General features: G+C 29.0%; 3 protein-coding genes across 3 annotated transcripts; 1 reads left to right on the top strand and 2 right to left on the bottom strand.

Moving 5' to 3' along the window:
- Window positions 1-385: 385 nt before the first annotated feature.
- Window positions 386-5,656, top strand: LOC107029174 (ER lumen protein-retaining receptor). Its single transcript, XM_015230525.2, has 6 exons — window positions 386-652; window positions 2,716-2,981; window positions 3,111-3,226; window positions 4,937-5,010; window positions 5,139-5,202; window positions 5,283-5,656. Exons 1-6 carry the CDS (start codon window positions 562-564, stop codon window positions 5,317-5,319), a joined length of 648 nt encoding a protein of 215 aa, XP_015086011.1. The 5' UTR covers window positions 386-561; the 3' UTR covers window positions 5,320-5,656.
- A 4,174-nt stretch (window positions 5,657-9,830) lies between these two features.
- On the bottom strand, window positions 9,831-13,033 carry LOC107030885. Its single transcript, XM_027912028.1, has 4 exons — window positions 12,806-13,033; window positions 11,755-11,907; window positions 10,110-10,262; window positions 9,831-10,024 (listed from the first exon to the last, which is right to left on the bottom strand). Exons 1-4 carry the CDS (start codon window positions 12,884-12,886, stop codon window positions 9,950-9,952), a joined length of 462 nt encoding a protein of 153 aa, XP_027767829.1. The 5' UTR covers window positions 12,887-13,033; the 3' UTR covers window positions 9,831-9,949.
- Window positions 13,034-16,830: 3,797 nt separating this feature from the next.
- Window positions 16,831-20,769, bottom strand: LOC107029538 (protein PHR1-LIKE 3-like). Its single transcript, XM_015230972.2, has 6 exons — window positions 20,544-20,769; window positions 18,745-18,821; window positions 18,325-18,379; window positions 17,840-17,918; window positions 17,676-17,745; window positions 16,831-17,427 (listed from the first exon to the last, which is right to left on the bottom strand). Exons 1-6 carry the CDS (start codon window positions 20,767-20,769, stop codon window positions 17,062-17,064), a joined length of 873 nt encoding a protein of 290 aa, XP_015086458.1. The 3' UTR covers window positions 16,831-17,061.
- Between the last annotated feature and the right edge of the window lie 3,211 nt (window positions 20,770-23,980).

Genomic DNA, 23,980 nt, shown 5'->3' with positions numbered 1-23,980 from the left:
ATGACGAAGGATATCTACGTATCACTTACAATAGTTAAGGGGAAATTTTTTTCTCTTTTCTCGTTATAAAATTATAATAACAATTATTACAAGAGTGAAAAGTAGCTACTATTTTCTAAATATAAAAATGTTTTATTATGAATAATAATCACATTTAGTTATTATTTTTTCTGTTTCAATTCATTTGTTCTATTTTAATTTGACACATAATTACGTGAATTTTATAAAATTATCAAAAAAAAAAGATGTTCAGACAAAAAAATTAAAACGAAAAGACGAATGTATTACTAAAAATCTTACACGCATGATGCTACATTTTGATTGGACGAGCCACGTTACATCCATTCATTCACATTAACGGGTTAAACCCGTTTTGTTTTGCCGTTACCTAAACGAATCCCTTTTTTGGCCCGAAATATTTGTGTACAATTTTTTCAAGAACAAAATAACTGGTGGCAGTGTGTGTGTGTGAGAATTTGCCAAGATCTGTGATTTTTCTGAGTAGATCTGTTGGTGGGGTTTGTTGATAAAGATTCAATTTTGATCTTGTTTAGAGAAAAGATGAATATATTCAGGCTTGCTGGGGATATGACCCATTTGGCTAGTGTTCTTGTTTTGCTTCTCAAGATCCATACTATTAAATCTTGTGCTGGTATGTTTTTTTTTAATCTCAAATTATGATACCCCTTTTATCTGTTTTAGTGATAAATGTTGAAATTTAGTGTTTTTTTTTTTGGAATTGGGATTTGTAAATGTGTTGTTTTGGAAGGTATTGTTTGTAGTTTTTGTGATTTTATTGGAATGTAGGCTCTTTTTTTTTATGGAGCTGAATGGATTGCATTTCATTTTGTTGAAGTTGGGTTTTTATGGGAATTGTGATGGATTTTTGTGTTTTTAAGGTTTGTTGTAATGTTGATTTGGAAAGGTGTTGAGGTAATTTGTTCTTGCCTACTGAGTTTTCAGTTTTATAGTGTTGTCTGATGCCTGTTGTTGCTGGTGGGAGGTGGGATGCATCCGTGGAATTAGTTGAGATATGCGAAAGCTGCCTGGGCAACACGGCCATAAAAAAGGAGTGTTGATTGCTGTCATGTTTAGTTCTTATAGAAAGTTTGTCTTGATTGGTTGGATTTTGGATTAAAATGTATTAAGTTTTGCTCAGAAATGTTGTACATTTAGATAGTGTTGTCGAAGGTGCGTTTAAAGCGCATTTAATCCTTGAAGCGAGCCTTAAAACATGTTGAGTGTTTCGCGTTGCTTAATTTGCGCTTTAGTGTCGTCATTGAAGCTCTGAGATAAACTTTTCCTTGCGAATGAAGATTTCGTGAAGAGACGACTTTATTGTAAAAAGATTCAAATATTTTGTCCATACATTTGTTATCCATGCTTATAATTGTTAATCTTGGACTAAACTTAAATATATTTGTATGTTTTCTCCATTTGCGCCTTTTCTTATTAAAGCCTACACTTTATTTGTGCTTAAAGTCCCAACTGACATTGTGGCCTTTTTGCGTTTAAAGCACACTTAAGCGCTGAAGCGAGCCTCGATGCACGTTGAGCGCTTCGCCTCACTTAATTTGTGCTTTAATGTCTTCATCAAATCTCTAAGATAAACTTTTCCTTGCGAATGACGATTTCCTGAAGAGACGACTTTATTGTAAAAAGATTTGTCTATATATTTTTTATCCATGCTTATAATTATTGATGTTGGACTAAACCTATATATATTTGTATGATTTCTCCATTTGCACCTTTTCTCATAAACGCCCATCTTTATTTGCCTTAAAGTTCCAACGGACCTTAGAGCTTTGTTGCGCTTTTCGCTTTTGATAACACTGCATTTAGATTGAGTTTGCCTGTTGCTCTTGGATTTGTTGGTTAAGGGATGTTGCTGAGCTTAAATCTGGGCAGAGTTTATTTGAGGCAATCTGTTTGTGCCAGCTGGTTTCATAATTGCGTTATTCTGAAAATCTTGACTTCTTATGATAAATTTTGTGTGAGCTATTAAATGGGAGAAAAATATCGAAGATATAGTATACTGCTAATAATGAAGAAAGTGAATTATTGGTGAATAGCTTGTTCAATGAACAGAAATGGTGCTTTCTGCTGCATTAAGTAGCTATTATTTGGGCTATAAACTACAGTTACCCTGTATATTGCACTATTGCAGAAAGCGGAATCTAACACTTCATTGGCTAATGGAGTGTTATTCTTTAGAAACTAAATGAGAAGCGTCAAACAGAAACAAAATTATAATGCCGGAGAGGTCCTTTTCCTTTAGAGTGTTCGAGAGCAAATAACTAGAGAAAAGTTGTTAGTTAGTGGAATCACTATTATTTTTTTAGGAAAAGAATAAACATCATGACAAACAGGGGATGAAATTTTTTAAGAGAGATAATCTTTTACTCCTTTTTTGGTTTAACTTTCTAATGGAGAAATATTATCCTCGAAAGGTTAAAGTAACTCTGGGTTAAAGTAACTCTGGGTCTGAAGGTTCTTTTGAAAATGTCAAACATGGACATGAGATATGTAAGAAAAAGAAGGAGGTGAGCTGAAAGCCATCATGTTAAGGGATTATGCTCCTTTTACATTTTAGTTTTCTTATCCCTAGGGGAAAAATCTCGTTTCATGCGACATCCATTAACATTGGAATGGTACATTAGGGAAATATCCAGTTACTAGACTATGTTTCTTAATGGTTGAATTATTTATTCACAGGTGTTTCTCTGAAGACGCAAGAGCTATATGCTCTTGTCTTTGTTACTCGCTACTTGGACATATTTACAGACTTTATTTCACTATACAATACTACAATGAAGTTGGTTTTCTTGGGAAGCTCTTTGTCAATTGTGTGGTACATGAGGCATCACAAAATTGTTCGGAGATCTTATGACAAAGACCAAGATACTTTCCGTCATGTTCTCCTTGTGGTTCCTTGCCTTGTATTGGCTCTTGTTATACATGAAAAGTTTACCTTCAAGGAGGTATTAATGCACTCTCTATAGCTCACTGACTTTTTTTGGTAACATTTCATATTATTATGTCATTTGGATGTGCTTCCACTTTCTCGTTAAATGGTATATTCATCATCATGTGGTTGCATTTTTGATCAGGTAATGTGGACCTTCTCCATATTCTTGGAAGCTGTCGCTATCCTTCCTCAGCTTGTCTTGTTGCAGAGAACAAGAAACATAGACAATTTGACTGGACAATACATTTTACTCTTGGGGTAATGTATCTTTCCTTTTGCAAGAGTTGATTATGCTCATGTCTAAATAACTTCCTTTTTTTTCTTCTTATTTTGTTTATTAAGGGCTTCTTTCTGAGTCTCTATTTATCATGCTCTTCTTTTGGGTGGGGTGGGGGTGGAGGGTGAGTATCCCGCTTGTAGCAACTATTTCTCATTAAGGAGATTGGATATTAATGTGAACAAGCTGGATAAGCTATTGTTGGATCCACAATTGTTGTCGTCTTTTCATTGAGACTTGTTTTAAATAGCTTCTTTATTCATGGAGAGTCACATCTCTCTCTCTCTCTCTCTCTGTTGATTGGTTAGAAAGTTAAATAGACTTCAAATAACAGGTTATCGGTGCTTGTTTTTCTATTTATTATTTTAAGAAGAAATTATGATAAATATGCATAAAATTTAGAGTATGTCTTAATATAGGAAAGAAGGAATAGGAAGAACCTATAACTAATGGTGCATTGACAAATCGTCATGAGAGAAGTGAACCAGTAACCAACAGATACAATATCCTGGGCTAGAGTAATCTTTTGTTGAACATGTGGACCTGGATAGAGGAAAATGGATACCAAGGACTGATAATAGCCAATCCTAACTAAATTAAGAATGAGGAGTAGTAAATTGATTGATTGATTTTCGGAGTTCAATTCTTAGGCCTCGTCTGAAAAATAAACTTGTGATCCCAAACACAACAACACACTGTCTGAGAAACTGATTTCAGTTTCTGGGCAGTTGGTGTAATTTTTCTTTTCAGTGCTGAGTGTGTCATCAAGTTTATACCCTTTAGTGCCATAGATTCTCTAGAGGTTGAGAAGTCTGAACTAGTTTCGATTAGCTGACAAGGTCGTGCAACGTTACAATAATTCATTGATATTATCAAAATTCTGTATGATCTGATTTTATGGGTGAGTATATAGATCCAGAGTTTGAAGTGTCGTATATCCTAATGCATGACTGGATAGGTAATGCTGCTTATGCCTAAAAATTTGCTTCGCACAACCAGGAAATTAGCCACATCAAATCATTGGCAGGGTACAAGGGTGTCGTGCAGTCAACTTAACACCCTAAAGTGTAGTTGTCTTTAATTTCTTCTTCAGTATTTGAGAATTTCCAATGCATGTTCTATTGAGGTTTAAAAGTTCTGTCTGGAAGTTCGAGATGACGAAAAGAAGGGACGGGAAATGAATCCTCTTTTTAAAATTGTAAAAAATGTTCAGAATGGTGAAGCCCGATGGCTGATACTGTCCTTGTACCTCCTCTTGTTGTATGTATTTCTATGTAGTGGGTTGTGAAATTTGCTCTGTTTTCACTTGCTTAAGGTCATTTTAGGGCGCGTATCATTGAAAAAATTCTTCTTGTTGAATGTCCCGTTAAGGTATAAATACGTTATTAAGCTATTAGACAGGCTGGTCACATAATTCATCAGGTATCAGATTGACAGATTTGCCTCATTCGAGTCTCAGCCTCGCATCCCTTTCTTACTGAGACATCATTCGACAACCACCACCTTTGGCTACAACGAATATATTGCTTGTCAGCCAACAGGATATGTAACAATCCTGTGTGCTATTACAAACCAATGGAGATATGGGATTATCAACCATTCTTTGATCTCGCTCTTCACATTGTTCATAGGTGATCATGGAAGTGATGACAAATTTAACCTAACATGGTTTATTGATTCTTGTCTTGCAGCGCATATCGGTCACTTTACATCTTGAACTGGGTATACCGCTACTTCACAGAACCACACTTTGTACATTGGATAAGTATGAATCGCCACCCACCTCTCCTCATTTCTTTTGCTGTTCGTTTATTCCTTGCAGACGAGCATCTTTTTAAGGTTTCTGTTTCATGACAACTTCCTATGTTTCGTTGCTCTTTTATGTTATCGCAGCCTGGATTGCAGGCCTCGTTCAGACGTTGCTTTATGCTGATTTCTTCTATTATTACTTCCAAAGGTAATTTTCTTAGCATTTCCGTGTATACACGTGTTACATTCTTTTAAACGTTATAATAAGCCATTGTTCCTCGTTTGCAGCTGGAAGAATAACACCAAACTCGAACTTCCTGCCTGAGCTTTGTAGAAGTAAACAAGAGCTGGCTTAAGAATGATACCGATGAACGTTTATAGGCTAGGGTTATTCTCTGCCCCGTCCCCGCGTCTGGGTTTTCCTTCTTTTGTTGGCTATAACTAGGTCAAGAGTAAGAAAAACATGATACGAATCATATTTAGAGTCTTGTTTGCACCAAGAATCATGTCTTTGCTGCTAAGTAGATTGTTAAAATGCATATTCTTTATGTATCAAGAAAACTTTGTGACTTCATTTTTGTTGTACTAGAGATTTTTGTTTCTTGGACTTCATAATTAGTTCAAGGAAAAAAAGAGAAAATGATCACAACTTCTCTTTTTAATCCGCGGTTATTACGGTTTCGTTCTCGTAGACTTTACACTATTTTTCTTATTAAAAACTACGCTTTCTTAGATTTAATCATAGGATCTTTTGGAAATAGCTTCTTTATCTTGGTAAGGTAGTGATAACGTTTGTGTAAGAAGGCTATACATGTTTTTATCTATATTTATTAAGATGATTTTGTCCACCTTTAATTAGAGGTCTTCCGAGAAAATATAGGTACGAAGTGCTTAATGCATGGACACTAAGATGAAAATAACAACCAGCAAAAAAAGGGGGAAACTTATGTAAATATACTATAATAAAAAAGTATTTATCATTTATAGTAATAATGTTTTTTTTTTTCGCTTGATCACTTTTAATTCATTTATAATATAAGTTCAATACATATTACAAAGAACAATTTATTATTCACATATAATACAAATTTTAATGATGAATAATATATTTATTACACATTTTAATTCATTTATAATATAATCTGACAATTTTTTATCAAACAAACATGATATATTTCAAAAAATAATTATAATTTATATATATTGCATATATAATTCACTTTTAATACATATTACAGATTTAACAAAGCATTGCTATAAATGGTGATAAACAAAAAATATCGCTAAAATCGGTAAATTATTTTTTAAAATGTATTAATTTATGTAATTTTTTCAATACATGTTTGAAGTTATAAATTATCTCATTAAAGATAATAAAGGAATATTAAATTTAATTTGTTTCTAACTATAGTAAAACAATATTTTCTCAGACGAACTAAAAAGAAAAGAAGGCCACGACTTTTATACCCTCGTTAAAATATGATATAGTTCCAACTGCAAATAAATTCTAGTAAGATATGTAACTATGGAAGTAGGAAATAAATAAATTTTTAAGAAAAACTCTTAATCATGGCTATTGATCCCTATTTAAGTTGTAAACTATCACGATTTTTTTTGTTTCCTTCTTCACATTAACTAAAATACTTTTGCCTTTTTTATAATGATAATTATGATTTATAATAACTTAAAATACAGATCTAAATGCATAATTCTTTTTCTGTTCAACGAGCTCGTCGATGGATCATAGTATATTTGTTATTCCGAATGATGTAATATATCTCATCCTTGTGATGACATGTGTTAAATCTTTGATGCGTTTTAAGTGTGTTTCGAAGTCATGGAAAAATATAATACGTGACAAAATATTTATAAAAGCTCATCATGATCGATCCAAATCATCGTCAAGTAACAAAAATTCGATGTTGTATGCAACGATCAAGGGTGTCTACGAGTTTCAACCTTTCGAAAATAACAAGGTGTTACTAAGACGAAAGTTTCCTCTAAAGAGATTTCAACATGTTCCAACTTTGGGGTCGTGTGATGGTATAGTTCTATTAAAAAGTCATCTAGGTTATAAATCGTTTACTTTATGGAATCCTTATAGTAATGAATACGGAATATATGAATGTCCATACGTGAAAACTTACAGCTGTACAAGTCCACACGCATGTGGATTTTCTGATTATAAAGTTATATTGATTTATAAATCGTTCTACGCGATTTATAACCTAATTAGTGATAGTTGGGGGAAAAAAACAAGTTCTCTTGTACGAGAACTCAATGTAAGATCATGGGATTGCTGTCCAGGAATAAACACAAGAAATCGTGTGTTTTGGTCAATTGAATGGAGAATTCACCAATTAGTTGGTCGAAATTCTAAGATTATATACTTTGACGTGAAATCAGATGAACTGAAGGAGCTATCAAAACCAGACTTTATACGTGAAAACAATCATTTGTACAGATTGGGTTCTTTTAAAGGTTGTGTTTGTTTATACGGTGGTATAATCACTAGCGAAACATTTGACGTTTGGATAATGGAACAACAGGAATGGAGATTATCATTAACGATTAGTTGCATACATCATGTGTTATGTGGTCAATTTGTAAAAAATAGTGTGATTTTGATCGATTCAACGAATCATGATGAAATTGTCTTTCACATTAGAACGTTTGAGTCTCAATATTGTGCCCTTTATAATTTGAAACAAGACCGATTTGTTAAGCAATTTAATATGTCGGATGATTCGCGATATTATATTGTTCCAATATTTTCGGAGAGTTTATATTTTCCGAAAATCGATTCGAAGAGAAAAAGAAGAGAGAAAGAGATGCAGCTGAGAAGAAAGAGAATAAAAAGAGAATCAGTTGAGAAGATGCAGATGCAAATTGAAGTGGTAGGTTGAACTAAGGATTTTATAAAATTGAGCTTTTTATTGTTTAAAGATTGCATTATAGAAATTGTAATAATGTTATAAATATAATATTTGAGCATTAGGTTTAGCATTACAATTCAACTTTTTATAATATCCTACTTCTTTGATACGTCTTCAACAACTTATCTTCGTGAAGAGTAGGGCTGAGCATGAAATACCGAAAATTGAATTATGTAATCGAATTGATTTTTTTTGGGAATTTAAAGAGCTAAGGCAGACAGATTTAATTTTCAAATCAAATAAGACATTAATGATGTTATTTTGAGGGTTACACTAGTGTAATTAGTAGCAACATCGGGTAATATTCATAATATTGCAAAATAGCGTACATTTAAATAATTAGCTTATGTACTAGTGAAATTATCGTAAATTATGCTTAAATAATAAAAATTTCATGAGCCGACCCGGCCCAACTCCGATCAAGTTTCAAGGGATCAAAAGTTTCAAGGGCTAAACTAAGTTTGAAGTTCGAAAAACTTAGTTCAAACATCTAGTAAAATTTATAATAATGTAAAATAACGTATATTTAAATAATTAGCTTATATACTAGTGAAATTATCCTAATAAGTTATCAACCCCGATCAAGCCTCAAGGTTAAGAAATTTATACGAGAAATTCAAACTTTTATTCTTATGAGAAAGTGTATGGACATAAAATTAGCCTATTATATTAGAATGACACATAATATATAGTTACTTTGGATTTATCAGACCCTAAAATTGAGGCAAACACCAATTGAAAAATAAAAAAGGCAAACACTAATTGAAAAATAAAAAATAAAAAAAGGCAAACACATTGAAAAATAAAAAAAAGAAAGTTCTAATAGGTATGGGAGTAGGAAAATAAACTTTTTTTTTATTTCCTACTCCCAAAATATTTTTAAAAGTTTATCATTCTTATAAAGTCATGTCATTAGCCTTTAGGAATGAACATATTCCCTATATAGTTTTTTTTTTCTAAATAAAAGTTTTTAGTTAAATGATATTATAACTTTATTTAATATTTTAGAACTTCAAATTAAATTATTTATAGTTTATTATCTATTAATAAATTTTTAAATATAGTATCCGACGTATTATATTACAATAAAAACTTAATATTTTATTAATTTGAAAAAATCTTTTTTCAAGTTATATAACAACTTATTTTTTAGATACAAAATTATAAACACATACTATTGATTAGTTATGTATAAAAATAAAAAATATTGCCACTAAAAGATGTTTTAGTGGTCTTACTTTAAGCCATCCACAAATGTATTTGATTTTTAGACCCAAAATTCTTTAAATTATCAAGAGATAAACAAAAATTCCTCTAAAGAGATCCAACATGTTCCAACTTTTCGCTTATATGATATTTTAGTTCTATTATATTCTTATGTTAATTAATATGGAATATATGAAAGTTCATACGTGAAGATAGTTATCATCGTCGAATTAATATCGAGAAATTTTTATTTCAAACTCACCAATTCATAGACGACTAAAAGAAATCCTCAAATTCTAAGTATATTTTGGTTAATGAAATGAAAACTAAATGAACCACCTAATTAGATCTATTTTAGAATCAAAGTTTATAAAGAAAAATCTTCAATATTATTAATAGACTTCTTCAAGAGAAGATGTAATGATTTATACGATATCAAAATCAATAGCAAAACATTGACGTTTGGATAATGAAACGATGAAAAATCAATAATAAATATTACTTATAATGTCGTACTTTGTGAGTAGTTCATAAAGAATTGTATATGATTTTAGAATTGTTACTAATAATGATGAAATTCCTTTTCAAATATGTGAAAATTCACCATAATCAATCTAAAGAGTCGACTATCAAGAAAATATTATAGTTACAAATAGACAAACAATCAAATATTAAAATTTAATATTTTAAAGAGTCAAATCCCAAATCTTAATTTATCAATTTGACCAAATAAACTATGTCAAGTTTACAAGATAACTAAAAATTAGCCTAATTACAAAAATGCAACATTTTCATGTGTGATATGCTGCTTCATTAATAGTTGCAAGCAGATCCTCCTCCATCTTGATGAATCATAGCATCGATTTCATCACCGTTTTTTAATCCAAGCTTCATAAAATATACACAAAATAAATTTATGAAATTATTAAGTGTACGATAAATTAAATTAAATTAAGGCAAAATAAAATCTTACTTCATTCACGGTCTTATGTGACGAAAGACGTTTTCCATCTAAGAAAAATCGAAATACTTTATAATTCATCATTTGTTTTTTTGAACTGTATGACATGAATATATCCTTCATAATTGTACTAGGATTCACTTTGAAATGAAGTATTGTATCATCCTACAAAAGAATAAAAATATAATTCATATAATTTCAAAATCCGAAGAGAATAGAACGTATAAAAATATAAAATAATTTCAAAGATTAAAAGTGCATTCATACAACAACAATAATTAAATAGGTGTATAATCTCAAAGTTTGAAAAGAATAAAACGTATGCATATTAAAAAATTGTATCTAAATAACACATAATAATACAAAAAAAAAAGTATGAGATGATGAACCTGAGCTTTGATTTTTAGCTTTATGGATTTTCTTGATCCTTCTGCCATTTTTTTCCCTTCAAATTTCTTGTTAAAAATTTGAGAAATAATAAAAGATACAAACAATTGGTGTAATTTAAAGATATAAAAGTAATAAAGTGAACCCTTTTTGTCCTCATTAGCTAGTTAGTTTTAGTATAGTTTACTTTATTCTGTTTTCTGTATAATTTCCATTTTCATGTAACTTTTACTAATTATTGATCAAAGTGTTAAAATAAAAAAGACATCACATAAATAGAAAATAATAGTGTAGTGAACATAAATTAAGTAAAATAAAAAAAAAGTACACAAAATTTGGGTTACTACTTGTCCAAAGAAAACTACCAAAAAAATATTAAAACATAATTGATAACAATTAACAACAAAAATTTAATAATATAGACAAGAGCAATATATGAATCATATACTCAGACTTGTCACTGATTCAATTATAGTACATTCATTTTTTAAATTTTGTCAGTCAAATTAACTCAAACTTTTTCAAAAAAAAAAATTATTATTTTATATAATTTTTCACGTTTTACGAACAATCTCTTCCTTGTAAGCTCTAAATGTGTATGTTGTTTAATAGACAAAGATGTTTACTATGGTTGGTAGGCATGTTGTTTAATAGATAGAGATGTTTATTTAATATGGTTGGTGAACATGTTGTTTAATAGATAGAGATATTTAATATAGTTGGTGTGCATATTATATTTAATAAATAGAGATAATTAATATGGTTAGATTGGTGGAAATGATGTTTAATAGATAGAGGAATAATCTAGTCTATGCTTTTAAAATTCAGTACATAGAAATTCTACGATTATATATTTTAGACATGAAATCAAATAAACTTAAAAAGCTTTTGAAATCAATTTTTAATAAGTAATGATGAACTATTTCTTTATATTTGTTTGATTGACTAAATTAACTCATATGATAACAATACATATAATGAAGAATTGAACTTTTAAATCATAAAACAAAATAAATAGATGTTTTTCGCCATTAACCAAAAAAACAAATACATAATTTAGCAAAACATTGGGAAGTGCAACATATTTATTACTCAATGTGCAAAACCTCCTCCCTCTTGATCCAACATAGCATCAATTTCGTCGCCATCTTCTAATCCAAGCTTCATAAAATCAAACGAATATACAAAAAAAAAATATTAAAAAAATTAAACATGAAGGCTATTGCGATATAAAATAAATTAATTTACGTTACATAAAATTATGTCTTACTTGATTTACAGTACTTCTTGATGAAACACGATTACCATTGTAGAGAAATCGAATTGTTTTGTAATTTAGAATTTGCTTCCTCTCAGAGTATGACATGAATAACTTCTTCATTATCGAAGTAGGCTTAACTTTGTAGTACATAAATGTACCATCCTACAACCCAAAAAAAAAAAAATTTAGTAAAAAAAAATAATATTACTTAAAAATTTTAATAAATTCTAAGATTACAAATGTAATTCACAATGATGCTGAAAAATATTTGTAGTTCTTAAAAAATGTCTTTTTTTGATAAACTTTTTAATTTAGCTTTTGACATAACATATTTAAGATTATAACATTTTATTATATTTGACATTTTTTTAATTTAATAGCAGAAGATTCAAAAATAATTTTTACTTTCTTAATATTCGTATTAAGTCAAAATAGAATAAACATATTGCAAAAAGGAGTAGTATAATAGTGGATACATTTTATCCAAGTTTTCATAATTATTTAACAAAATAACCAGTGTTGTTTGAACAAGGAAATGAAATATTCCCTCCGCTCTTAAACTGTTGTCATGTTTCACTTCTCGAGGGTTAATTTGTCTATTTTGTAGAGCTAAACTTGACTAGGTTGATTCAATTTTTAAAATTTAAAATTCAAATATTCAAAAACTATATAAAAAAAAATACTACATTTTGTTATTCTAATGTCAATTTGGTGAAATACTACGTCTAAATGTTGATCGAAATTTATATAGTTGACTTACAAAAAGCAAAACATGATAAATATTTTAAGACGACGAATTAGTAAAAGAACAAAAGGGGCAAAAATGCAGTCCAAATTATTCGGTGAACAAGTTAATATACACAAAGAGGCGGAACAAGGAATTTTAGTTTATTAATTCTAAATAACGATTTTTCATCTATTGGGTTCAGTATATATATATATAGGGATGTTACGTCCCAACACATAATACGTTCGATTTATAGTCATTAGGACCTTCTAAAACGATCTATTAAATTCATCGGATATATAATAACTCTAAAAAGTGAAATGAGGAACTAACCTGAGATTTAATTTTGAGATTTATATAATTTTTGTCACTTGATTCTTCAAATGGTCTCTTGTTTCTCTTATTTCCTTCCATTTTCTTTCTTCTTTTTTAAAAATTTTAGGGAAAAAAAAATAGAGAGTGAATTAAGTGAAGAAAATAATTACATGAATTGGAAGAAAATAGAGAGATGACAAAAATAAAACAAAGAGTGAAATAAATGTAATGTCATAAAATGTACAAAAGTTACTCTTTCCATGTTTGTCTATTATCTAGAGGCACAAGCAATGCAAAAAAAGTAGTTCAATTAATTAGAAACAACTACTGGTAGGTGATGAAATAATAAGTATTCTCGTAATTTTTAAAAATGACAATAACAATAATTATATACCTAAATTAGTGATGAAATTTGAATTTTTACTAATCTATATGCATAAGAAAATAATTTTGATTATGTATATAGTATCATCTTTTTTGAGTTAAAAGGAGATTCAGATGAACTTCGAGTATAAGTTGGCTCCACTCATAGTAGAGACGTTCCGATATATCATTGACTCAAATAAAATATATAAAAATTAGTATGAAAAGAAAATACAATAATAAAAAAAAGATAATAATTTATAAAAGGAGTCCTTCGAAAAGTAATCCTTTTTTTTTCGAAAAATGACAATCTTTTTTTTTCCTCAAATCGAATTTTTTTAATTTATAATTAAGGATCATTCATATAAAAAATAAAATGACGTATATCAAATAGTTTTATCAACATCTCTTTTAAGAGCGTTAATAACAAAGAGAAGAAGGTGCTTTAAAAACATTTATTTACTAAAAAATCCATTAAAAAAATTTATATAAATTTAATTAGCCAGCTAGTGATTTAACTTTTTCTATGTATAGAAATATTTTCTACTGAGGTATAAATTTATGCTGAAAAAATCTATTCAAAAAAATCATATCAAATCTTTTATAACTTTAAAAAGTAATATTCCAAAAGCTTTTATTTAATTAGATAGTCCAAATATTGCTCTGTTTGGAAATAATTGCTACTGAGGGAAAAACATTCTACAGAGTAAAATAATCCAAAAATATGAATATAAAATATATCAAATCTTCAAAAGTAGGAAAACAATTATATAAATAGTAGTTTTATATAATTGTTTTTTTTCTCACCTGAAAAACTCAATGGTGAAAAGGATGTTTTAGCAATTCAAACTACTGTAATTTATAATTTCTAATAACTACAAGTACAAATATTATGTAATTAAGAGATTCCTACTACTATTTCAAATTTTTCATAACAATAATAATTAAATTCACAGTCAAATAATTATAGACATCTAATAACAATGATAATTTGTATTTTACATAATGTCTTACGTGTATTTGAGTTACTTGTATAATTTTATACAAATTTAACGATCTACTTATGCACACCTCAAAATTAGAGGATATCAATATCAATTAAAGCCAAGATAAAAGACATATTTATGTATCATGCGGAAAAATACATTTGCAAAAAATGAGAAAATAAACTTGAAACAGTAGGAATACTAAGAACTAATATTTCAAAACTTAAAAAATAAAATACAATAGAAAAAAAACTATAGTCTAGGAAAACATAAAGTATCCAAATATGCATAATTTACAAGACTATACATATTATTGCTTAATTATTGCAAATCGTTGAGTTCACCACTCCCTCCATTTCGAAAAGAATGATCTTATTTTTTTTTTTCTGTTTCAAAAAGAATGACCCCTTTCTTTTTTTGGTAACACTTTAACTTTAACTTTCCACGTGACATGTTTAAGACCACAACATTAAAGGACATTTTGGTATATTTGACATAATTTTAATTTAAAACCACAAAATTAAAAAATCTTCAATCTTCTTAAACTCCGTTCCAAGTCAAACAAGGTCATTTTTATTTAAACGGTAGAGAAATTTTAAGGAAGTTAACCACAAGGTAGTGTGTCTCTATGTTTGTTTTTGCTACTTTATTTTGTCTTTTAAAATAAATATAGAATTTATACATCAAAATTATAATAAGGAGATGCCTAATTAATACAAAAGAGTTTCTTTTTTATGAGTTAACTATACACTATAAACATTTATCATTTTATTTTTCATATTTTTGTTGTAACTTGACACAATTTTAAAAGAAATTATGTGATTTTTAATAATTCATACTCATCGTTATGAAGGTTGAACGTTCTCAAAGTAGATAGCTTCAAAATACAAAATTAGATTTTAATTTTGCCCTACACTAAATTATAATATTATAAATCATTTAATTAATCATTAAGTAATAAAACATGTATCGTATTACAAGTGGAAAGACCTTAAATGAAAAATTACATTATAATCAATCATAATATAAAACTTAGTACATTTTTTCACCATTTTTTATAAAATATTTACTACCCTAATGACTTAATGAAATGCCCACACTATAAATGTTGAAGTAATTTCTACCAGCAATATCTCTAAGAGAAAAGATCAAATAAGTACTTAATACCGCATATAATACTAATTCAATTGGTTTGCATTTCAACGCAATTAGGAGTTTTTTTTCTTTTACATTATCTTTTTAAGGTAGACAAACGTATAAATTATTATAGGTAGACAAATATATCTCAAATCTAATATAAAATTTGTGCAGAATGTTCTATAAAAAAAATATTTAAAAAAATATTGTATTCTTTTACATCATAGAGAAACATGTATGCATATTTCATATAAAGTAACTATTATATAAATAGTATCAAAATTACCTTAATTTGTATTTTAATTTTACAAATATTAAATCCATTTTGAATGGAAGTGTAAGGAGATTAAAATATAAGATTAATATACATTATATTTTTCGATATACTTTAATATTTGTTTTTATCATGTAATATACCAATTTAAATTAAATGTAAATGTTTGACACTAACTAATACAAATATACGTTCAAAGCACGTAACCAAAATTAGTAAATACAAAATACATGATCCAAATGATTCATAAAAGATAAGTTCATCATTCTTAAAAGGTTATAACAATGTTTTACATAATCAGCACAAGAAATTGATATTATATGAAAAGTTTTGAACTTTTCAATTCATTTAGCATAAAACGACTTATAATTCAATATAACTTTATAGTCACAAGTTGTTTAATCGTAACACAATACACGAGTACAAGGACGTGGAATTGTCCAAATATGAACATTCAAGAAATTTTTTGTTCTCTAATCAAATAGATTCCATAAAAGAAACGTCTTTGTGTCACTAATAGTAGCAATCCATCGTATTAGCATAACACTTGAGAATTTTATGTCATTAGTGACAACAACTTGGAGAGTTTCCAAGTGTATAAACTGAAATGCATTAGTATCAACTCTTTGTAACAATATTTTTTCACTTTGGAGTGGTTACAATATGCTTTATTAAAGTAATTGTCACATATTATTATATTCTATTACTTAGAAACAGATACAAAAATATAGGACATCATCACAATGGTTAATTTATTATTTGACATTATAATATAATTTGCAATTGTGAATAGACAATAAAAATAAATTTGCATTAGGGTTTATATATTTTCATATAAGTTATATTTATTTTATATGCATAAAAAGGAAATAGAATTTCAAGATTTGTTGTTGTGAGAATAAAATATTCGTTTCAAATCAATAGAGGAAACCAAATAATCACAATATATATTTATTATCTAATGTTATTAATTTACTACCATAAATTAAAATGGCTTGATATATCATATTATCTTTCCTTCTTCTAATGATGGTTATTCTTTTATTTTTTTGCATTTTCAAGGAATAATAAAATAAAATAAATATTTATACCAAGGTGGCAAAATAAAAAATTCCGTTAGGCGATGTCTCGAGCCCACATTGGAGCTCAAACTAAATTCAAATCGCACACTGCGACGCCCATCCGAGCGTGACACTCCCAACAGGATTTTCTCTATACCAAAACTCGAAAACTCAAAATCTTTAATTAAGAGTGAAACACTCCCACCACGGCACCACAATATACAGGGAATATAGAAGAAAAATATATATATACTATAGTTGTATTAGAATTCCAAATTCCATATTGAACAATCACTTCACACAAGAATGCTAAGTGAAGGTTTCAACTGGATGTTCATTTCTAATAAAAAGGTACTTAAACTAAAGGTAATAAAACAAACATTTGCAACAACATTGTTTGATCTTGGATCAAACATGATAGGTAGAAAAGTTGGTAAAAATTACATCTTTTGTTCATATATTACTCATCATCCATTCCACCTCCCTTGTATTGCTCTCCATAGGTAATCCATTAACATTAGTAAAACCTCGCGGTCTCTTCTTTAGAGCACTGATTCCATTTGATGGCAAGCAGTCGTCAAGCAAGCAATCGCCTAGCATGGCAGGGATGTTACATGCATTCTTGTTCTCAAAACTCGGTCCAATATCAGGTAATGAAGGGCCATTGATGAATGCTAATTCAGAGAGCTCTTCCCTGTTCATTTCTAGGCCATTCAATTCGAGGGACGACTGGCTATTGAAAGCTTTACAAGCCTTTTCGAGAATTGATTGCAAGTATTTTCCTTGTGCCTCTATACGAAGCTGTAGATGGCGTTGTACCTACAAGAGGTTTTAGTTAGGAGATGTAAAATGTGATGTGTTTGGTACGAAATATTATCCCAAAAACATATCGTTCACCACTCCTTATACCCGTTGTACAGAAGAATGGAAACTGGACAAAGCAAAGAATACTAAAAAGGGATAATGAAGATCAGGTCTAACACGAGCACATTTTCTCAACGAACTCAAGATTGAGACTAAGTACAGTAACACTACGAGTAGAGAGAAAGAAGAGGTATGGGACAAACCTCTAGCTGCTCATGCAGTCTTTGCTGGACTTCCATCTGTACTCGTAAAGCCTCCGTTACTTGTAAGCCTCTGTTTAATAAAAATATAAGAGAGTTCAAAGTCGATATGAACCAGAAAGAACATTTTTTTGCCAAAAAGATATGTGTTAAAGGACATAACATACTCATTCATATCTTGCACAATAACTCTGGATGAACCTGATGTAGAGGAACCTGTTTCTTGACTCTCAGCCGGACATGATACTGCAAACACAAACAACAAAAGCAATTCCAGTTTCAGCCTCTCTTTATTTCTCCGACAGATTATTCTTCTAACATTTACGTACTCCTCTCAGGGGTGTCATCGTCATTTATATATACATCTTTCTTACTATGCATCAACAACAGGAAAACGTGTAATCCAGATGGAATTTCCAAAAAGGTTTTCTATAGCATAGCCAACAGAAAGAGAACTAAGAAGAGGCATGGGAATTCGAACAATTGAAACCAGAGAAAGTTCTAGGAAACATCGTTATGCTTGTACTTCTCGAAATCATCGTTATGCATGCATACAAAAGGGCGAATAAAAAGAGAGAACTAACTACAACAAATAACAAGGACATTGAACTAATTAGGAAACTCTAGTATTTAATGAGAAGTTTGTTATTACCATCTTTAGAATTCTCGGTTGCCTCTTTAGCAGATTGCTTCCCCATGCGGTATTTCTGCAAGGAAATGTAAGATTCAGACTTCAGCAATTCGAAGTTTTATCTGGCTATCGGAATTGATTATTAGTGATACTTTCGGCCAAACTGAGAGCTTAATCGAACACAACGTCCGTCCTGTTTGGTAATGCTCAAGCAGAGTGTAAAACCAAAGGATCACTATAATAGAATATCATTTGATACCTCTTTCATTGGTTATTATAAAACATAAACCTAGATATTAGAGCTGGCATAAAGTGAAACACTAGTTTACGATGGTACACTAGTGTATTCGGAGTGTATTGTTATCCTTCAAGCCTAGATGTTTCAATGTCTGTGGAATATGAGAACGAAGCAAAAAGCAAACTGCGATGAAAAAAACATACCTGGAGATGTGACTTCAAATGGTATAAGGTCAGACCTTTCACCCCCATTGTTCTCATAATTGTTTTTGGTGTTGCTTCTGCAAAATGAAGCAACAACCCCATAATTATAATTATGCTACTGATCAGTACAAAGAAGGCAACATGCAAACCAAATAAAAAGATTTCTTAAGATTTCACATCGGAAAATGTCCTGGAAGTTTATCTCCTCGAAATATTATTAACAACGATATATTTCATCACAATTTACTTTCATGATAATATGCTTACCTGTTATACAATCGACATCCTGTAGACGTAGACTATGCAGAAAATAGCACTATAAAGAAGTTACAACAACTACACACCAATCTAGTTGGGGTCGTCTATACGAATGCTGATTATCCATATTGCTATATATGTGTTCAATCAGCAGCAGTATAAGGAAATACGAAAAGGAAAAGATCATGACGAATTTTCTTTAACAATACACTGACAGCTCTAATATTACAAGCCTTTGCTCCAGACATTGAAAAATAAGTAAAGGACATCATATTAAACTTTTTCCCAAAACAAGAGCTTAGTGCATCGAGCTTCCTTTTTACCATATCGACCTTTTTTACGCAAAAGATAAGTAGAGGTAATTATAAAGAGAGAGTCCTTAATTGCCTAGTTTCCCCTTCCCCAAGTGAGAGATACATACATCATATGTTGCTCAGACTCACACTCTTCAAAAATGTCGACTGGTGCATATCGGATCCTCCAAAAATACACGATTTTTGGAGGATTTGACACGTGTGCGACAATATTTTTGAAGAATCCGAGCAACATAGCATACATGTCAATCAACATGATCACAATAATCATGATAGTCTTCAATAATTAGTACTTATTTATGTCTTTAAGAACATTAAAGCTTTTGTGACAGGAAAAAAAGGAGTGTATACAATAAAAAAAAAGGTTCCTTATATATTATAAGAAGACTACGACACTTTCTTTCTTTTTAAGAGACAAAAATACCCAAAAGTAAAAGACAGACAGAGAGATAAGGGAGTTTGAATATAAAAGCAGCAAAACAAATAGCCATAAAAGGAAAGAACAACTACTAATGCATAATGTACAACATAGAACAGCACAGTAAAAAAAATCAATACTTCATTAAAAAATTCTTTCAAAAAATTTAAAAGCTCTATACTGAATATCTTAATTTTACCCTTCTTTATATTACAAAATTCATTTTTACACCATGATTTATATATTAAACATCTACAAAGGAGTATGAATGGTCTAAAGGGTAAAGAGGAAGCTAAAGTTAAATCCTTTAAAAGAGTACTCCATGTGTCCTAGTATTTTATTTTTTTTCATTTTTGATAACCATGGTGTCCTGACCAATTTTCGAGTACCTCAATTAATTTTACGAAATATTTTTCACCTACCAGGTCTCACCAACAATACAAAAAATCACCTAGTATTTTTATCTCTGCGGGGACTTAAAAGAGGAGACTTCCTTGACCACTAAATAACACAATTGGTGCATCTTTTGTCTCAATTTAAACCTTTTGTAGTTAAACTAACTCTCGAACAACAAAAAGTGTCACATCAATTGTAACGAAAACACCTCATGTTTTTGTTTCTGCTAAAACTTAAACCTAAGACTCATGATTCTCTTTTCAAACACACTTTAATGACCACTGGGTAACACACTTAGAGCATCTTTAGTCCCAATTAAACTTTTTTCTTACTCAAATTAGTTTTCGGAAAATGAAAAGTGACACATAAATCGTAATGACTAAACAAAATGCAGATAAAAGAGGAGTACTTACTCTCAGGACCACCAAGTTGAGTAACAGCATCAACAAACCTTTCATGGAGCTCAGTTGTCCACCTAAGACGAGGCTTAGGATCAGTTGATAAAACTAAACAAGAATCACCAGGCAAATTTGTACCATCAACTGAAAGAGAAGCCTGAAGATTATGATTCATATGATGATTGAAAAAATCCCCATTTTCCTCTATACCCAAATTCCCTATAGGCAATGTTGAATACATTTTTTCAGAATTTCTTGATGACCCAAAAACTTAAAAAGTCCTAAAATGAAGAGAAGTACTTAAAGATTGAATTTTTAATGTTTTTTTAATGACCCAAAAACTTGAAAAGTCCTAAAAATGAAGAAAAATGCTTAAAGATTGAATTTTTTTTATGTTTTTTTGATGACCCAAATACTTGAAAAGACCTAAAAATGAACAAAAATGCTTAATAATTGAATTTTAATGTTTTTTTAATAACCCAAAAACTTGAAAAGTTCTAAAAATGAACAAAAGTGCTTAAAGATTGAATTTTTAGTGTTTTTCTTGATGACCCAAAAACTTGAAAAGTCCTAAAAGTGAAGAAACAATGCTTAAAGATTGAATTTTTAATGTTTTTCTTGATGACCCAAAAACTTAAAAAGCCCTGAAAATGAACAAAAATGCTTAAAGACTGAATTTTTAATGTTTTTCTTCATGACCCAAAAACTTGAAAACTCCTAAAAATGGTTAAAGATTGAATTTTCAATGCTTTTCATGATGACCCAAAAACTAGAAAACACCTAATAATGAAGAAAAATGCTTAAAGATTGAATCTTGATGAGCAAAAACTAAACTACATGGTGTGATAGGGAATGGGGTTTGGTTCAAATAGGCATTTTTGATACAGTGAGAAAAATGTGAAGATTTTTGTTGGTATGCCAAGAAGAAAAACAATGGAGGATATGGGGGGGAGTATGGGGGGGTGGGGTGTTGGGGGGGGGAGGACAAGGCAGAGTTGTCTTGTTATGTACTGTCCTTCCCTTGTCTCTTTTTGCTGTCTTTGTCTTTGTGTTCCTCTCTCTCTTTCTCTCTGCAGTCTGTATGTATGTCACACTTTTAATGAGTAAAAGAAGATTTTGGCTCATTATATATTTATCGGAAAATTTTATTTAGATATTTAAATTTTATATTTTAGTAATTGAGCATTTAGATTTATGACAAAATATTGGAATAATTGTTTTATAAGTTAACTAGTTGAAATATGTTACATTCTTTGATTAATTTTAAGTCTTCATCTTAATAAGTTGTAAATCTTATTCATAATTGAAATTGAAGTATATAATGAAAGAAGTTTAATTGGTTTGTGTTTAATAACTTTTATTATCTAATAAGAATTTTAGAATACAAAGATTTAAATTGTAAATTGAAAGTTTCAGATATAAATATCTAATTGTGTGTTCAAATATTTAATTAAAAATTGTCATTTTTGAGTATTTCACTATATAATGTAATAATCAAATTAAAATTTTCACATTAAAAAATTAAGAAATTATTAATTGTATTGTAATTGCGTAATACGTAAATTTTAATTTAATCGAATCATTCTATGAAATATGGGATGAGAAAGAACACTTGTTTCTATTTTACTCCTTTTAGTAATAAATGAAGATTTCGTATTAATGTATTGTCATTTCAATGATGAGTTTTCTCTTACGTCCTTTTCAATTTTTCTTTTTCTTTTCTGGAAAATATTTTAATAATCATAATTAACAATAATGGGCCAATTCACAATCATAATATTTTAGAAAAATATTATAGTCAGGAGCCAATATAAATATTATATGTTGAAGTGCATATTTTATGTCAACTTACTTTGTATCTAAAATTAAACAAAATAAACATGGAAGTGTTCTTAATTAATTTAATTTAAAAAAGGCATGACTACTTAAGTTACCCCAAAGTGACACCTATGTCGGGATTTATCGATTTCTAATTAAAGATCTCAAATTTAAATATTGAGTATAAAAAAAATTATATCAAAAATATCAATTTCAGATGGACTTTATAGCGTATAATCCAAGATTAGTTAGGAGCATAGAAACCAGAAAAAAAACCTAAAAAAAGTGAATTTTTTCACTGATTCAAATTAGCAAGTATGCATCAATCTATAATAGAAGTTTCGAATTTGATTTTTAAAAACGATGTCATATATGATAACGGAGTTCTATAATCAGATATATTTTCCTTTTTAGATCGTTAAAAAAATTTTACTCTTTTCCTTTTCAACAACTACTTAATTTTAACTTTCCACATGATGTGTTTAATATGCAAGATTAAATGATATTTTAATACATTTTATGCATTTTTAATTTAAGAACTCAAGATTTGAAAGTCTTAAATATTTTTTTAAATTTCGTGTTAAATCAAAACAGATCAAATAAATTGAAACAAAGATATTACCAAATTTCATATTGGAACTTAAAAACAAAATCAAGATTATTTTTATCCTTGTTTAATTAAAAAAAAACATGTATGCAACTTGTATAATTTTACAAAAAAAAAAAAGACTACTATATAATATTTCAAAATTAAGAGAGAATATAGGATTATTACAAAATAGAAACTATTAGTTATAAATTTCATATTATTTGAACTCCATGATTGCAGAGTTGTCAACTCAAACTTGAGTAATTAACTAATATTATTATTAGTGCCTAGTGGAATTAATTAATACTTAAGTGCACCCTAAACATTAGATAATTAGTGAGACAATTTTGTCTTAATAACTACTTGGATTAGTGGCTAATCTCAACAATTTCTTCTTTGCTTTCATAAGTACTGCTTTCTCTGTTTTAACTTGTTTATCTTAGTTATTATTTGAACAATCAAGAAACAATTTATTTGATCATAATGTTTTTAAATATTATTTGTTAATTATTGATTTGTTCTTATTTTTTATACTTTTCCAAATATAGACCAACATTAATTAAATTTGATTATTGTACTCTGAATTAAGCCAAACAAATTAAGATAGAATGAATTTTACTTATTGGTGTGTTGTCTCTATCAATGTTTTTAAAGTAAGTAACTTTAGTTTAATTTAATATGGTTAAATAACTAATCATACCCCAATTGATTAAAGTAGTCCTAGTCCATAATTTATTCTTTTGACCACAAATGTGACAATAAACAAAACATAACATTTTTGGTAATGTCATCTTTATAAAATAATTTTAAAATTTATTTTAAAAAAAAAAGAAAAAAATATATTGTCAACTATAGGTTGTTGCAAGTGTCATGAGGCCATGACCAAAAACATCAATTTTTAGTTTCATTGTTTGGTTTTCAAACAAGTAATACAAAATTTATAATATTAAAACTGAATTCAAATACACGTTGATTTTCAATTTTAGACTTAATTTTTTTCTAAAAAGAACTTTACAATAAAAGCTTTGAAGAAGGATATCTTTGA

The sequence above is a fragment of the Solanum pennellii genome, chromosome 9, assembly GCF_001406875.1.
Source record: "Solanum pennellii chromosome 9, SPENNV200".
Classification (NCBI taxonomy): Eukaryota; Viridiplantae; Streptophyta; class Magnoliopsida; order Solanales; family Solanaceae; genus Solanum; species Solanum pennellii.
This window is presented reverse-complemented; position numbering and strand designations above follow the sequence as displayed.

Coding starts and splice junctions, on each gene's coding strand:
- LOC107029174 (XM_015230525.2), top strand. CDS start 562: ATGAATATATTCAGGCTTGCTGGGGATATGACCCATTTGGCTAGTGTT. Junction 3,227..4,936: donor CAATACATTTTACTCTTGGG/GTAATGTATCTT, acceptor CTTGTCTTGCAG/CGCATATCGGTCACTTTACA. Junction 5,203..5,282: donor TTCTATTATTACTTCCAAAG/GTAATTTTCTTA, acceptor CCTCGTTTGCAG/CTGGAAGAATAACACCAAAC.
- LOC107030885 (XM_027912028.1), bottom strand. CDS start 12,886: ATGGAAGGAAATAAGAGAAACAAGAGACCATTTGAAGAATCAAGTGAC. Junction 11,908..12,805: donor ATCTCAAAATTAAATCTCAG/GTTAGTTCCTCA, acceptor TTTGGGTTGTAG/GATGGTACATTTATGTACTA. Junction 10,025..10,109: donor CACATAAGACCGTGAATGAA/GTAAGATTTTAT, acceptor TATTTTATGAAG/CTTGGATTAAAAAACGGTGA.
- LOC107029538 (XM_015230972.2), bottom strand. CDS start 20,769: ATGTATTCAACATTGCCTATAGGGAATTTGGGTATAGAGGAAAATGGG. Junction 18,822..20,543: donor TCAACTTGGTGGTCCTGAGA/GTAAGTACTCCT, acceptor TTCATTTTGCAG/AAGCAACACCAAAAACAATT. Junction 18,380..18,744: donor ATTTGAAGTCACATCTCCAG/GTATGTTTTTTT, acceptor ATTTCCTTGCAG/AAATACCGCATGGGGAAGCA.